The 17,381-nt window shown below is 40.7% G+C and overlaps 1 protein-coding gene across 1 annotated transcript; it reads left to right on the top strand.

The window, feature by feature from the left end:
* Nucleotides 1-1,768: 1,768 nt before the first annotated feature.
* On the top strand, nt 1,769-13,011 carry LOC308103967 (E3 ubiquitin/ISG15 ligase TRIM25-like). The gene is made up of 12 exons (XM_080454202.1): nt 1,769-2,012; nt 2,375-2,749; nt 3,092-3,187; nt 3,429-3,662; nt 4,128-4,281; nt 5,910-6,055; nt 6,429-6,536; nt 7,187-7,223; nt 7,669-7,829; nt 10,027-10,293; nt 11,382-11,558; nt 12,925-13,011. Exons 1-11 carry the CDS (start codon nt 1,791-1,793, stop codon nt 11,445-11,447), a joined length of 1,866 nt encoding a protein of 621 aa, XP_080310328.1. The 5' UTR covers nt 1,769-1,790; the 3' UTR covers nt 11,448-11,558; nt 12,925-13,011.
* Nucleotides 13,012-17,381: the final 4,370 nt, after the last annotated feature.

Here is a 17,381-nt window from a genome sequence, read left to right as displayed (position 1 = left end):
GAAATGGTACCTGTAGTGGAGAGCAAGATGATGGCTAACCAACTATGAATGCTTGCATGTTGACTTGCTTCAAACAGAGGGCAACTGCCAGTCAGAACCGTTTGAGAGACATTCGTTTCCCATTCAGTAGAACACAATCCCACAGGAATTTGAGATGCGCAGGTCAAGGATGTATCTAAACAGGGGAAGGCATATGTTCCCCAGTCTCTTCTGCTTGTGAGAGTTGATCAGCATCATCTGTTTGGTCATCTTCTTCTTCATCACTCAGATCATCAAAATGGTTCATTTATTATTTTAGATCTGCCTTTACCACTAAATGGCAATTCAACCATTTGGTCGAGCATATTTTTTTAGATAGGAATAAAATCATACGAATAATCTTTTTTTGCATATATATAATGAAATTTAAATTAAATGTATCATATTGACTATTGAATTAGCAGAAGCCCTATTTGTACATAGCAAATAGTATATTTTCATTACTTTAGTTTAGCTTCACTACTTTTACAGGGTTCCTGCGCAAGTATGGAATTTTATTTGAGTAATTTCCAGGTCTATATAAGTATGGAAAAAAGAAAAGAGAGCATGGGAAAAAATGTATGCTTCCAGACTATAGCCCCTATTCTGTTTCTAAAATATAAAATGTATAATTTCTCAAAATTGAGCTTACATGCTGTGTTTTTCCTGCCGTTGCAGAATTGCATATACACAATACACAAATAAACTAAAACTTGTTTGAACATTGATGCAGATTTCTTTTTTATCACCAAATTCATTCATTCAATTCATATACATTGAGGAATTCTTCATATCTGAGAAGATGGAAGATACTAGTCATCATTGTTCTGTATGGAATATTTATGTGGAGAAAAGAAGTTGTGCTTATACATTAATGAACAAATAAAGAGCATTTGTTTATGAAGCAAGCAACAAATAGCCTACAATTATTTTACACCTGAATGTGAAATCAAACTTAATTTGGGCCAATATTCCCCATGGGGGACTTAAATTGTTTCACTTAAATTCTATGATTGATTGATTGATGTACTTTATTTAGTAAGAGTAGATGATAACAACAGTACATGGAAGTACAAATTCACTGTTCACAATACAAGGTCTACTAAACTGGAATACTCATTAAGGGTGCGTTCGGAAATTACGCACCGGAGCACACTCGCCTATTAGTTTGTATTGGCCAGTGCGCTCAGTGCTGTATTTTCGAACGCGCCCTAAGCACTGAGCTTGTTTAAGATGAGGTCCCCCATGCACACAAATCATGATGATCTATCTATCTATCTATCTATCTATCTATCTATCTATCTTCTAAATACCTCTGTCTGTCTGTCTGTCTGTCTGTCTGTATGTGCCACTGCGGTGCTAGGTCTCCAAGTCCAACTTTAGTAAAAAAAAAAAAAAACTATTTCGCTATAATCATCAAAACAAAGGCAGTTTTGTGTTGTTGAAAGTCTATTCTCCAGGATGGGGAGCCTCTCAGGACCCCACCTTCTCTGTATAATACACTTTCTGGACAGAAAATAAAATATGTCCGCTAGATGGAAATAATTGTATTTATTCCACTGCGCCCCCTACAGATCTGGTAATTGGTAATTTATATTGCCCATATCTGTAGAGGGCGCAGTTGAATAAAGTAAAGCGTTAGAGAGAACTCACTAACGCTCTGGACCAGGGCTAGTCTGTAAAGAGAAAACGAAACTAACTTTCTTGGTCTTTTCAGAGAAAACGAAACTTATTGTCAGTGTTAGTGGTGTGAGAGCGGTGTGATCAGTAAGATGGCGCAACAACAGCACGGAGTTATTCTGGACCGAGATCAGTTCTGCTGTTCTATCTGCCTAGACCTTTTAAAGGAACCAGTGACTCTACCTTGTGGTCACAGCTACTGTAGAAGCTGTATTGAGGGTTACTGGGACCAGAACAGAGACTACTGCTGTCCTGAGTGCAGAGAGAGCTTCAGTCCCAGGCCTGTTCTGAAGAAAAACAATATGCTGTCTCAGGTGAGGGAATAAAAATGAGCAAGACAGTAGCCTATTGGTGGTGAGCAAGATGGTATTGGTGGTGGTAATAATAGTGGTAACATAATATTATTTTCCTCATCACAGGCTGATAAATGTTGATCACACTGAAACATTGAAGTTGATATAATGCATAGATAGGCCTAAGGCATTTGACATAGTGTGTGTGTGTGTGTGTGTGTGTGTGTGTGTGTGTGTGTGTGTGTGTGTGTGTGTGACACACACACAATTCCTATGGTCCTAGCAGATTCCACCACTTCTCAGTGTGAATCATTAACTTCAATCTGCATGTAGTTTCTTTGTCATCAGTGAGTGACATCCCCTCCATTACTTTTGTCTTCCAGATTGTGGAGAAAGTGAGGAATTCAGAAGGTCAGCAGTGTTCTCCCTCTGCTGCTCCGGTCCACGCCGACCCAGCAGATGTGGTCTGTGATTTCTGCACTGGAACCACACGCCACAAAGCCCTTATGTCTTGTCTGGTGTGTCAGGTTTCTTACTGTGAGACTCACCTCCAGCCTCACTACAATGTTCTTGCACTGAAGAAGCACAAGCTGGTCCCGGCCACGGCCCGACTGCAGGAGAAGATGTGCTCCAGTCATGACAGACTGATGGATGTGTACTGTCGCACAGACCAGCAGTGTATCTGCTATCTGTGCATCATGGATGAACATAAGGGCCACAACACTGTGTCCGCTGCAGCAGAGAGGACTGAGAAACAAGTAGGATCGCAATCACTTGTTCGACAAGTTATTAGTTCACGTTTCATAGATTAAAGTAGAAGGAAACGATCATGAAGCATTGGTTTCCTTCTGTATAAACCCAAAGATAAATCTAAGCCTGACCTTGATCTACAACAAGTAATAAAAAGTACTACAGAAGTACAGCCATTTTGGACCCAATGAAAAACATAGGAGAATGATGTGACATTTCACAAATTATAGTCATTGTCACTGAATCCTGTCACTGCAAAAATGTATTAGGAGAAGTTAGTCGTCACTGTTGACTTCATAGTATGTGTGGATACAAACCAAACTGTCTCTTCCAATGTTAATTTCTTGCAGAAACAGCTGGTGTGGAATCAGCAAAACATCCACCTGAAGATCCAGGATAGAAAGAAAGAACTGATAGACCTGAGACAGGCCACAGAGATCCTGAAGGTGAGCTAATATTTTCTCCACACAAATTTCTCCACCTTCAGAATAACTGATATTGATCGGTTTGCAACATTTCCATAGCAGCAACCTATAAAATAACGCTAGCCATATGTGGCTCCCACAGCGTTTTTGAAAAAACTAAACAGATATAATACAGATCATGCTAGTCACTAGTGATATTTCTTGTACTGTTTTTGTATTGTGTGGATGAGTGTGTATGTGCGTGTCTCGTTGTGTTAACTAGACTTCTGCAGAAGAAGCCGTGGAGGCCAGTGACAAGATCTTCTCTGAGATGATTGTGTCCATTGAGAGAAGGCGCAGTGAGGTTAACAAACTGATCTTGGACCAGGAGAAGACTGCAGTGGCTCAGGCTGAGGGACTCGTGAGGCAGCTGGAGGAGGAGATAGCTAATCTGGAGAGGAGGCATGCCGAGCTGGAGGAGCTGTCCAACACTGATGACATCATCCATTTCATTCAGGTTCCACAGACAGTTTTCACTCTTCCACCATCATGTGTTTTCTGATAAATTGACTAATCATGAAGGTTTGTTTTGAAAAATGAGAATATTATCATTATTATTTTTATTATTGTTATTATTATTATTATTATTATTAGGCTGCTATTATTATTACGATTATGACTATTTGTGCTGGTTGTAGTAGTTGTAGTAGTAGTTGTTGTAGTGCTGGTTGTTGTTAAAGATTTAGAGAACTTCACTCATACTATCTCTACAGAACAACTGAGCAATTGACATGAAAGAAAAGGTCATAAGACACATTCAGACCCATATTATTGACTTTAGGTCTGTTCTTTGTGTATAAGTTTAAACTAGCTGAGAAACAAGAATACCAGTCTTAATCAAAGTTCTAACTAATCTATTTATCTCTTGGTATTTTGTGCTTCCATCCCTGTCTACTGGTCTATATGTCTCTTCTCTGTCCAGAGTTACCAGTCTCTCAACAGTTCCAGTGGATCTCCAGTCTTACCCAGTATTGTTATACATCCTCTGCGTTCCTTCAAGGATGTGAGTGATGCTGTGTCCGGTCTGAGGGACAAACTAAACAACATCCTGACGACAACTTGGCCAGAGATTACAGGTGAGATTAATATTTTCCATGTTTTTTTGGTCAACCAGCCATCGTAGTAAACAGTGGATAAAAGTCAGAAGACAACATTTCTTTGCTGCCAAAGGGATATTTGAAATGGAGTAGACTGATGCTACACACATGGGCAAGTTGGCGGTAAAACCAGGATTTTAACCAAACTACCTGTCATAATAGACACAAATAGACAAGCAGAGTATATTGGGGTTAAGTGGTTAAGACCGGATATGACACACTTTGTATAGCAGCTAGAGTTAATTTCACCATACAGGTGAAATGGACTACTGGGTAAGACTGGTCTGTTAGGAAATTCATCTTGTATCATACAGATAATTAAGAGAACTAGAAAATAATTGTAACATTTAAAAGTAATAATATTAGTTATTAGTCGCTTCCGACTAGTAGCCGGCCTTAGGACTGCTATTCAAAACTCTGTTCATTCAGGACAGTTGTTAATCAACTAGATAAGTGGTGTTTCGTAGTGTGGTCATCATACAGTAGAAACCAAATTTAGAAATTCAGAAAACGGACATTGCAGTATTGATACTTTTATTTAAGTAAAAAAGTGAGTACTTTCTCCACCAGTCACCACTGGCTATATAAATATCAATCTGACAATGTAAAGTTAAAACGGAACGGGACGTGCAGTAATTGCTGCTAAGAAATAATGACTTTATATTTGGTTGCGCGCCGTGTGACGCATCAAAAAGAGCCAATCTACAAGCTCACGAACGCGTCTTGGTCACGAAGTTTGTAGGTCGGCTAATTTTTGCTGCACAACGCGGTCGTTCAACTCAGCATATTCACAAACGGCTTATTTTTCGCGTTAACTTCAATTCCACGCTGTAATATGGATGAGGCTTGACAACAACTAGCCTGGGATCCTAACCTCGAATCACCAGGCTTTCCAGCACGGGGGGAATCCGTTCGGTGGATGTGAAGTTGTGAGAAGAAAAAAAAGTCAGCCGAATGGAGCGAATCAGTCTGGGTTACAGGCTAGACATTAGACAACAACTTGATATAAACGTGACGTGATAAACAACTTAGTTTACTAAAGATCAGCAGCTCAACATATTGGCAATAAAGCTGGGTACAACGCGCGTTCTCGACGGCACTGCCGTATATTCTCTATCTCAGCTACGGACACCTTCGTACTAGTGCGTTGCACAACAAGCTAGTAGACTACAAGGGACAGTGAGGCGAGTGCACTGACTCGCTGCGACGCTGACTATTACATTACACCCGCCTTCTTTGGAACTGTATCCGGTGCAGTCCACACACATATATATGCATGCTCACAGCTGTTTCCGTTTCCTTTGATTCTCTCTAGGCCGGATATGCAACCTGGCAAGGCAAATGGACACCAACATATTTTTTGGTCGAACTTTTTTCTTTTTTCTTTTTTCGCGATAATTACAGTACCTGCGATACAGTTATCGTGGACGTTTTTTATCGCGATATACGATAATATCGTATATCGTCCCATCCCTAATCAGTAGTGTAGTAATATTTGTTATTGTGTACCCGTAGTGCAGTATTGTGTACTAGTACAAGTACTGTAGTACTGTTTATTATTGTGTGCCAGTAGTATTGTAACATAATGTATTATTGTATATTTGCAGCCTTTGGTACCAGTACCTGGAGTGGAGGTCTGTTTGGAAACACTAACACCACCTCCAGCCTGTTTAGTGGAACTTCTGGTTCAAACTACACGTTTGGAGTGTCTGGTTTATCCTCCACCCAAGGTGGCACCACTGTCAAATTCAACGTAAGTATCTCCTTCACTCTAACCCTTCATGTATTGTATATGTGATGGTGTAGTTTTAGACCTAGCTGTCGCCGTTCTATTAGATAGGGTTGCCATTTTGCATTAGAAAATATTTGATCTGGTATGGGAATGCTGTTATTGCCAAATCAGAACTCCATATAAAACATATTGTTTGTCTTTTTTGTTATAAATTGCCAAAGGCGAGAGATTATGATTTCTCTCCTGTCTGGTGGGGATCTGTGGGGGGTGCCTCCAAGGAGTGCACCTTTTCTACAGTATAGTTTAGATGTAGTTTCAGGTATACAATGTCAATGTTATATAGATATCACTTGGTAACTTGGTATTAACCCCCCCCACCCCCCCCCCCTGCCAGCCTCCTACAGCATCTGACATTGAAGTACTAGGGGGCGTAGGCACCAGTATCAACACCAAACACCAGTGTATAACTGCAATGAAGGAATACGAGAGCAAATCACTGGAGGTATTAACACACACGTATGCACACACACACACACACACACACACACACACACACACACACACACACACACACACACACACACACACACACACACACACACACACAAACAAACAATTCATCAATTCAAGTAAAATATTTTAAATAATGTGATGAGTAAATTAAATTAATCAATAAATAAAACCTCTTGGCTCCTCTGACAATACATGCCTGAGCAGTGTCAGGAGTCAGGACTTAGTTTTGATTTTGCTATTGTTGATTAATCAAAAACACAGTTTTGTTCATTTACACACCAAAACTCACTGGTCAAATTATACAAGATTTGTATTCATTTGCCAATTTAATGACATGAATGTAGCCTTCCCTATGCTGATGCTGGTCACAGAATGGTGCAATCTGCACGATGCTGCACTTATGCATATATGGAATTTAATACACATATACTAAATAAAACAATGCCACTGCAAATACACTAACAACTGCCTCTCTCTCTCTCTTAGGTTTAGGCTTACATGTACAGTAGTTTATTTGAAATGCAGCAAAAAGCAATTTCAGGATAAAACACAATCAAATCCAGGACTTATTTCCATTGTGGTTCTCTCTCTCTTTCTCTCTCCCCCCCCCCTCTCTCTGCTTCTAATCTATCTATCTAGGAGTTGCGTCTTGAGGACTACCATGCTGGCAGAAAAGGCCAGTGACTTCACATCGTCCCAAATAGATTATTGTGTTGTTCAAAATATAACAATAATACCAATATAATGTAATTCTATTGTGTCAGGTTGTAGTTCACATCAATTACTTTAAGTAAGGTTAGGGTTATACCTGTGATAATATGTAGATAATTATATAAATTACAAACTCAAGTGACTGACACGTTTGTTTGCCTCTTTGAAAAGTGATGTTTCATCATCAGGATAGTTATGTCTGAGTCATAGAGTACTCACTCGTACTCCTAGGCGTTCTAAAAATCAGACTGAGAGTTGCCCTTTTTATTGTTTTGCTCTTGTATATTTTAGTTGTTTTTTTTGTTACTGAGTGTACAGCACTTTGGTTCAACACTGTTGTTTTAAATGTGCTCTATAAATAAAGTGGATTGAATTGGATTTATGTGAGTTGTTAACTCCTTTGAACGCAGGCATATCTGAACGGCCCGTTATCCGCCCAAGACATCGCAGGGGGGCACGGGCCATCCACCCCACGGGCCCCAGTGCAACCGCACTGGCTGCACTGTCTATAGCTACGCCACTGAGGGAGACCAAGGAGATCAAAAACAATCAAAACCCTTTGTGGAATGAGGTATTGATTTATTGATGTATACGTGTCTCATAATTGACTAGATTTGTCTCTTATAGTCACTAGGGTCATGTCCAAGTTGCCCAATGATACCTTATATGTCATGATTGTGGTCTATAACAAAACGTTCAGGATATTACACTCAAGACTTCAAAGATTTGTAATTTCTTTTGTTTTAAGCCGAGTTCACACCAATGATTCGCGATGCAACGAGTTGCAACTTGCAACAGAATCCCTTTGTAACCTTATAAAACTGGACAGTTCACATCCAGGCGCCGAGCTGCGACCAAATGCCATATAGATAGTATGACGTTCTGTTAGGGTGAACAAACTTCCTCTTTTACCTGGACATGTCCAGGTTTTTTTTATATTATTTTATTTACATTTTATTTATTGATTTATTTAAATCAATTATTTGGAACCCTTTTTCTCCCCAATTTAGTCTGTTTCCAATTAATTCCGCCTTTTATGTTGAATAAACTCCACTGGATTATCAGAGTGTTTTGGAATTTTTGGTGTGGAAATACCTCTTAATTTTCACTGCTGTTATAAGCTTTTGTGTGTCGGAACCTCCGAGCACAGTACGCGTTGGAGGTGATCATTTTCATAACATGGCGGGTGATATAGTAAAAAGTTAACTCCTGCTGGTTTGCGTCGCTCTGTAAACGGCTGTGTAACGTTCTTAACCACTCAATTTCTCATTTGCATGGGTGTTACTGTAATATAGATCCATCCACCGTTCAGCATTAGTAGAAGAGAACGGGCTCTCCATCCACCCTTGACCGCCCCCAGGACTGTTGTAACCACAGAGTAAACAATGTTACATAGATTAACTTTTGCTGTTATAATTATGAAAGTTTCTTAAACATAACTTTTAAGTTAACTTTTACGAACAAACACACACACACACTTACGAACAAACACACACACACACACACACACACACACACACACACACACACACACACACACACACACACACACACACACACACACACACACACACACACACACACACACACACACACACACACACACACACACACACACACACACGTAAAAAAAGCTTTTGTTTGCACTTTGGTAGGTCAGAAAGAAAGATTTGCATCATTAGATTAGTTACTCGACGTGATGCAATGATGAGCTTGTAGATCTGCAATTTCCACTTTGGAAGATGTTTGAAACATAAAAAATTAAAACAATATTCGAACGTCAATTTCAACATATGAAGATTTAAAAAGAAATTCATATTCAAAATATAGTCGACTCCCGAAATTCGTTCCACTAGCCCTAGCAGGTACTTTCCCACTGTGCCACCCGAGCGCCCGTCAAGCTTTTCTGAAGGAAGAATCACTTTCTTTACTTTGAAAACCCCTGGCATTGATAAATAAAATATTTCAGACTGTCATATGTTAAGTTTACACTTAATTCTGATAAATATTTACACAAAAGAAATTCTGGAGATACAATTCTAAAAAAGTAAAATCACATAATTCTGGTTGTCATCAAGTATTGTCATTAAGTATGATTTTGTCATTTTGTCATTTTAGGTGAAAAAAGCTCCTACCATTGATCATGCATTTAAACGGCCAAAGTCAGAGCAGCTATCCATCTGCGTCAAAGCCACAGATGAGGCAGCGCTCTTCAAAACAAAGTTTGTGGAAGTAAAAGAAAATTGTGCCCAAGTTACCAGAAAAGCATGATGAGCAAGAGAAGAAAGAAACAGAACCCACTGAATTCCAAGCAACAACATTAGGAGCCCAGTTTGTATTGAATAAAGGAGACTGGGACTGTAAAGTTTGCTGTGTGAGAAATTTTGCCATGGCTGCAAAGTGTGTTGCTTGCCAAAGTGATAATCTTAATTCTTCAAGGCCAGATTGCAGGGAAACCAAAGGCCTCACTGCAGGGTCAACCTCAGCAGGTGGCTTAACCATCAAGTTTGGGATTGATTCAAAACCCATTAGTTCAAGCTCTACCTGTAGATTCACTGGTTTTGGAGAGTTTCGCAAAAAGCCAAGTCAGTGGGACTGTGACACATGTGCTGTGAGGAATGAGGTCTTTGCCGATAGTTGTGTTTCTTGTCAAGCTCCTAACCCCTCAGCTAGAACAGCATCCACAGCATCAATGGAAGCGCCATCCATACTCTCTGGCCAAGATCAAAATCCATTATCCATTCATTATAACACCTTCATTTTTGCAGAGTTGGCTAAGATTACGGGAGGAGACTTCCAGTTTGGACAGAAAGACCCACATTTCAAAGGCTTTTCTCGCACTAGTGAGAAGCTGTTTTCATCACTCCCGGCGACCCCCAACAAGGCTGATAGTGATACCTCAGCTGACCAGGGTGAAGAGGACATGTACAAGACAGACGAGACAGAGGCATCTTCGTCCTCTTCCAAAGCCAAAGACTCTGGGCATATTGAACATGCTTCACAAGCAACGTCTGCATTCAGAATCCCAGAGAAAGGTATCTATTCATGTTGGCCACTTTTGTTTGATTCTGAAGTTAAGTTGTTGGTTTACTTCTTGATTTGTGGGAGGGATGTACTTGTACATCAAGCCGCCTCACGCTACAGAAACAGGAGATAGGCTCCTACCCTTTGGGCCACATGGCTCGGCAAGGCTTACTTACTCTACTTATGGAGCGCTCGCAATGCAGAAGAAATAAGACGTCACTCTCTCCTCTCATGAAATAATAATAATAAAAGATAGATAGATAGATGTGAATAACTAAAGTTAGCAGCGGCTATGATATGTCAGCAGCAGTGCCCCGGGATAGGATACAAAGATACAATTAAGCTAGGGTAGGTTATCATCTCACGTTGAATGTACTTGTATATTAGTCTATACAAGTGAATAAGATACAGGAGCGTATGTATTTTGAGATTTTTGACTTACAGTACAATATCAAATAATGAAACCTGTAAACCATGGCATCTTTGAGGGCACCTGTCCACCCAGGGCCCTTGGAATCTTTCCTTTTTTAATCCTTATTTGGCATCCCTGGTGCAGCACATAGTAGGCTACAAGTAATATGGTCCAAGACTGAGATGCATGGTACTCGACCAGGATGTAAAAACAAGGGCTGTGTTGGCCACAGTACCTCGGAGAGGGATGCTCTGTGTGCTGCCTCTCATTGCAACCATTTTAGTGTAGTATGGTAGCTAGGGTTCAAGCTAGGGTAGAACGCTCCTGTGTTTCACAGGTTGTATCATGGATTTTGAAAATTAAGTAGGAAATACATTCTGAATGAAGTAGTACATAGTAGTACATAATACTGCGTAGTTGTACATAGGCTATGTATTGTATTGTTGTGGAAAAAATGCATGGTATGATTTTGTGCAATGCATGGAGAGTTTCTATATCTAACTAACACCTGGATATACAGAGAATCCCTATAATTAGGAACATTTCAGAGCTGCAAATTTGATCGATAGCAACGGCCTTATATAGTGTTACACAACACCGTGGCACCTTCATTTATCCTATTTTATGCCTCCTGCTGCAGGCTCTTCACAATGTTTTTTTCCCCTTCATGTCTTTATTGCTGTGTAGTGCCCCCGCAGGCAGAGGGAGATAGTGCTGGTGAGTCAGACAGAGACGTGGAGGTGGTGTATGTAAGGAGCCCCACTGCCGAGCAGGCCTCCTTGGCCAGGAAGCTGCTGCTGCCCCACACCTTCTTCTGCTACAAGAACGAACAAGGCTACACCAGTGACTCCCAGACAGATGACGGTGAGGCTGCAGCTACAAAGTGAAACCTGCCACCTCTGTCCTTTTTCCTTAAACTGGGCTCACACTGCAGGAGTTTTAAAATCTTGAAGTCTGGTTGCTACACTACAGGAAAATCTTAAAAGATGTCTTATTGGAATATCTTAAACATGCACACACTGCAAGATTTTTAAATAATGGGGCATGCACACTTTATTAAGATTATCGGGCTGGGGCCGGGGGTGAGCAACGCTAGCCTGGCATTGACCAGACTGATAACGTGGATTCACTCTCACGTTCCTCCCTGGTATCAGTCTGGACTTCGGCCCATAGGGAGCGAGTATGAGAAATCAGAAAATGATCAGAAATCAGTGACTGCGTTTCAACTGCTGTCCGTACAACAGTGAAAAGCATCAAAATCATTTTCTGATTTCTCATACCTGCTCCCTATGGGCCGAAGTCCAGACTGATACCGGGGAGGAATGTGAGAGTGAGTCCACGTTGCTGTACTCTGTCCTCAACCCTAAGCCATCCAATCCTAGCAAAATGAGCAGGGGTTAGATGGGTTTTGTGATTGAGGCCAAGAAGTAGCCTTACAAGTTTGTTTTGGGATGTTTGGAGCCTTGTTTTTAAGGCCTTGGAGGTGTTGTGATACCATGAGTCGTGTCTTGCCACATATCAACTGGCCTCAGCTGTCCAAAACGCCCATAACGGGTTGTTTCATAACAGGCTGTTATGAAGTCATGTCAAAAGTCATCTCATTCACTTGACAGCTGTGTCCTTGTAAACTGCATGTCTTTCTCTCTGTCGTATGCCACTCCCATCATATCGTGCCGTGACCCACTTGAACAGTAGTGATCGTTCAGATACATGATTGAAAATGAGAGGATAATATTGCCAGATAATCGGTACCCGATCAGGCTTGGAGGGGGAAGGCCTCTCCCGATATAGTCGGGAGGCGTAAGTATGATTAAATGGAGCATGTGTGCTCCCTGATATGTAATCTAACATCTATCTAATGTAAAATAGCTTATTTTATCATTTAGTTTTGGATTCACAAAACGATCTCTGAATTTGAGGCAAATCCATTTCCTCAACATCAGCAGCTGATGTTGCTACATCTTATCCCATCTTTTTTCAACAGGATAGTCACAAGGGTTTTCTCCTAGCAACAATAGAATTTTGAAACCATCTATACTAGTGATCAACACCTTCTCCAGACCCAAATGTGCCTTTAGCTGGCCTAGGACAGAATGTCTAAAGAGGAGTTTGATTGATTGATTGATTGATTGATTGATTGATACATTATTGATTCTCAAGGAGAAATTAAGCAAGGAAAGCACTGTTTTCTGCACACTGAAGGAAAGCATGACGTGTTGTGTATTTTCAGATGAGGACTATGAGTCAGCAGTGACAGCCTTGAATGGAAAACTCTATGCTGATCCCACAGATAAAAGGCTGGCAGCCTCTCAGCATGGTACTGTACATTATATCTTACATCTCATCATGTATATTGTATATATATATTTATTTATTTTTCTCGACGGGGCGGTACAGCCCCCCAGGGAGCGTGCAGAGAAATTTGGAGGGTGCTGGAAGCAATGTTTTTTAAAGGGGGGTGATGGGGTGCTCTTGGCGGAGGGAGCATTTTAATTGGCTGTGGGGACCTGGATATTGGATAGGGAGCACTGGCCCAAAAAAGGTTGAGAAACACTGATATATATCAACATGTACATATTGTATGTAATGCATCTTAACATTTTACCTACATCTCAATATGTACATTATATCCTACATCTCAACACTGTACATTTTATCTTACATCTTAACATGGTACATACTGTATCCTATTTCTCAATATGCTACATTATATCTGTAATGGTGGGGTGTGGTTTTGTGGTTCACTGTAAGGGGATAGCGTAGGAGTGGCATTCTGCGGCAGTAGGCATTGCTTAGTAGGTATAATGTGGCGCAAGTAATTGGGTTGAGTGTCAGTGAGCCCTTTCTAATGTTTTTTGTCCTCTGATAATAGTGAGTCCGGAGCCATTCCACTGATGCAGCATAACGATCGGGGCTTACCTTGGACACCATCATTTCTCTGTGGCAATATCGACTTACTAGGACTTTATATGTATGTATGTCAGGCAGATTCATTTAAGTTTCTGTAAGGAACTGGAAAATAAAGAGCACTTAAATACCAAAACTCCTGCTGCCATCTGTTCTCTCCTACCAAGCCTTGTACAGTATGCTAAAAACATGGTACATCAAGTCATACGTCTCTACATGGGACATAACAAGGCTATTATATCTCAACATGGTACATAACAAAGGCATGAAAGATGCATGTGAAAACCAAATAGTTAACCTTTCAGAGATCAGATGACCTTTTAGAGTTTAGATGGAGTGCGAAAATGTTACTTAGCAGTTTTGAACCCTAAAACTTTGGCTTATCCTACATCTCAACAAATGTACATTATAGGCCTACGAAATCTCACAATGGTATCCTAAATATACACGTTATTGTATTGTGCACGGACTGGGAACAAAAATCAGCCCAAGAATTTAAATGACAGTGGCCTCTATAACTTTTCATTGTTACAGTATTTTATTACTTGGCAGGGATGCAAAGGTGATTGGGTGAAGATGATCTCATGACAAAAACAACAACAAAATAGGCTACAATAAAGAAATATAGGACATATAGGACAAAGAAAATCCAAGACAGAAAACCAAAAATGTGTCAGTATCAGGAAGGATGTTTTGTGATGTTTTGTACTGTAGCAGGGGTAGGCTTACACTAAAATAAAGTTTGAGAACCACTGGTATAAGAGACAAAACACAGCCCTGGGGGGGGGGGTTGCTGTATTGAATCTAACCTGCTGTGTATGGTTCAGTAGATCACTAATCCATTGAATGAGGCTAGGATTAAGCCCACGTGCCATCAATTTGCCTACCAGCAGGTGGGGTTGGATGATGTTAAATGCACTGCTAAAATCAACAGACAAAATCCTCACTATATTGTGAAGTTGATCAGTGTTCAAACATACTGTTGCTCATTGCAAGAAGTGCGTCCTCAACGCCTCGTTTTGACTGGTACTGTATGTAAACTCATCCAAGAATCCAAGAACGGTGAGAACTCAGAAAGCAAGACTCAGAAACCCAAGTTCCTGCTTGACACAAATGAGGAGGTCGTGCCCCCAGAGGCAAAAACAAAGACAAAAAAAATCTTCATTGGTTCCCAGATTGAGGTTAGGGTAATTGGTCATTAATTTCTTTTGGCCTATTTTTGGGCACAATCACAGACTGTTTCCACAGGTCCAAGATTGCCCTGCTCCTCTGTGTCCAGTGAAAGCTGGGACAGCCTTTAGAAAGGAGCTGCCAGTGAATCAGCACAGGCAAAGTTGCCCATCTGGACCGTGAGATTTGCAACGTGTAGAAACTACTTAGCCTCATTCCAGGCTAATCTTGATATCACTAAAATCCTGTAACTTTATCATATGCCTTATAGCCTGCTTAGATTAGCCTGCTGTGACGCATAAGCAACAATCCGGGTCATCATCACATAAGTGAGTAAGTTCACTTTCCTCTCCTTTGCTTTGTAGGTTTGTGTGAAACATTTGTACTGATATATCTCAATCTGCCTATGATCCAGGTATGCGTGTGACATCCAGGTGATCTGGCAGCTGTGGGAGAGATGCCTGGGTAACAGCCCCAAAAATGGGTCTTAAAGCAGGTGAGGTACACCATGTGGGCTTGAAGAGTGCCGGACTACCTGTGGAAATATTTTGTGCTTCAGATCACAAAGAAGCTGGCGGAAACTGCCAAGGCAGAAAAACAAATAACGCACATCCTCCGTTCTTTGGTGCTGACCTTTAACTGTAAGAACCGTGATAATGAAACAAAGATAGGGCTCGCAACTCACTTTTATGCTCCAAGGTTTTATTCAAACAAACAGCAGATACGACGTTTTTTCGACCCTTTCGGTCTTGTTCAAGTATGAAGGAAACAGCCACGGCAACAGCAGATCGGTGTGTTGAAGACATAACAGCAGGCCAGTGTGGATCCACCTGCTGCCTTGTATGTAAATGATGTTGACTTTGGCTGCTGTACTGAAGTGTCAGAGGACGTTGCTCCACTTCCTGCCAATTCATGGTGACAGGCCCTCCCCTGTGCCACCTGCTCCTGTCTGACACAGGTCCTTGGTCTTAATGACGTTAAGGTCAAGAAAGCTGCCATCAAACCAGGGGCTGAGAGCAGGTGTGACGTTTACGGCCGCGTCATGTGTGACCATGATGCACATTGCACTCTCAGAATGGCTGATAGTGCATCTGCATCTGGTAGGCAGGCGGGGAGGTGTTCAGTGCTGCAATGCAACGTTATGAATGAGTGGACTGCACAACACAACACAACACAACACAACACACACACAATGCCTCGGTGTGTGCATGTAAAAAGCTTTGAAAATATGTCGAGAGAGAAAGTGAATACATTTCTTTTATAGTAAGTAAATGTATTCCTATTGAGTAGTATAAACTACAGCATTTTCTGTCAACTCCTCAGTGTTAATTTTAGACCCTGTGGCCATGGGTATGCAAGCTGTCCATGCAACTGACATGTTTGAATAGACCATTTAAACATGTTAGTTTAAAATTAGACTTGACACTGAATGTAACCCGTCACCAAAACCCAGTACAATACTGTATGCTAGCCTTCCATCTTTAGATGTCTGGAGTGGATACAAAATTCAGCTCTTTGAATTTTTTGTGTGTGTTTGCAGCAAATAAGTTTGCCGTTGTCGCTGCTGAAGACCTGTGCCTTTCATTCCCTTGCTTTCTGAAATGACGATCTCTCTTTCACCACCTACAGTAGTCAGTCAAACAGTCTGACATCAGTGTCACTTTAATTCCCTACACTGACGTCACAACAGTGTTATGTAGCAAGATGCATTAGCTAATGTGATTACACCGTTAACATAATGTAAGCCAAAAATGGAATGTGAAATCTAATTCTAATTGTCTTTTTCTATACTGTATATCAGTTGTAATTTATCTTTGAAGAGCCATTTTGTACCTTTACAGTGATGGTGAATAAACAGTTCAGGGTTCACTCTGATATGGTTCAGATGAGCAGTTAAGAGATGACAGTAAGACACCCATAGTGCCATGTCTGTGTTTTGAGTAATTTATCACTACACATGTTGTAGAGATCATACAATGGCTCGCATTTTCCTGTCCCGCTGTAGCAGCTACTGGATATGATGGCTAATACGATCCATCAGTGGTTCCCAACCTTTTCTGGATCAGAGCCCACTTGAAAATCTGGGCGTGGGCGGCACAGATGGATGGACTGCATGCATTTTCAGAGCATGATTTGAATTGATTGGGTTCTGGCTTGGATCAATGGAACTAACATAGTATAGAAGTTCCTATGTATTGGTATCACAATGATGTTTTTTCAAGGTTTTAAGAAAATAATCCATGACTTTTTATATTATTGTTATATCAATTAAGTCTTTAGTGTTTTACCAATTATTTGAGAGCCCACTTGCAATATCCTCACGGCTCACAGGTTGAATAGTAGTTAACCACTTGAAATCTAGCATCCCCATCTACAAAAAAGAAAACAATTGTTTTTGTAAATGTGTTCATGTTTTATTTACTTTCCTGTGTTCAGAGCAGTAATATTACCGATACACTGGTTTTATACATCCAACTCTGAGAAGCATGCATACCTCAAATGTTTTTTACAGCTCTCAGATGGAGACACAGGCAGTATACATACATCTACAGACGTCTTTGCATGATCTACAGATGAACCATTGTAATATATATCACGTATATGTGCATA

The sequence above is a fragment of the Gymnoscopelus braueri genome (assembly GCF_963280865.1).
Source record: "Gymnoscopelus braueri genome assembly, chromosome: 16".
Taxonomy (NCBI): Eukaryota; Metazoa; Chordata; class Actinopteri; order Myctophiformes; family Myctophidae; genus Gymnoscopelus; species Gymnoscopelus braueri.
Note: the sequence above shows the minus strand (reverse complement) of the source record. Positions and strands in the feature narration are given on the sequence as shown.

Coding starts and splice junctions, on each gene's coding strand:
- LOC308103967 (XM_080454202.1), top strand. CDS start 1,791: ATGGCGCAACAACAGCACGGAGTTATTCTGGACCGAGATCAGTTCTGC. Junction 3,188..3,428: donor AGGCCACAGAGATCCTGAAG/GTGAGCTAATAT, acceptor TGTGTTAACTAG/ACTTCTGCAGAAGAAGCCGT. Junction 4,282..5,909: donor AACTTGGCCAGAGATTACAG/GTGAGATTAATA, acceptor GTATATTTGCAG/CCTTTGGTACCAGTACCTGG.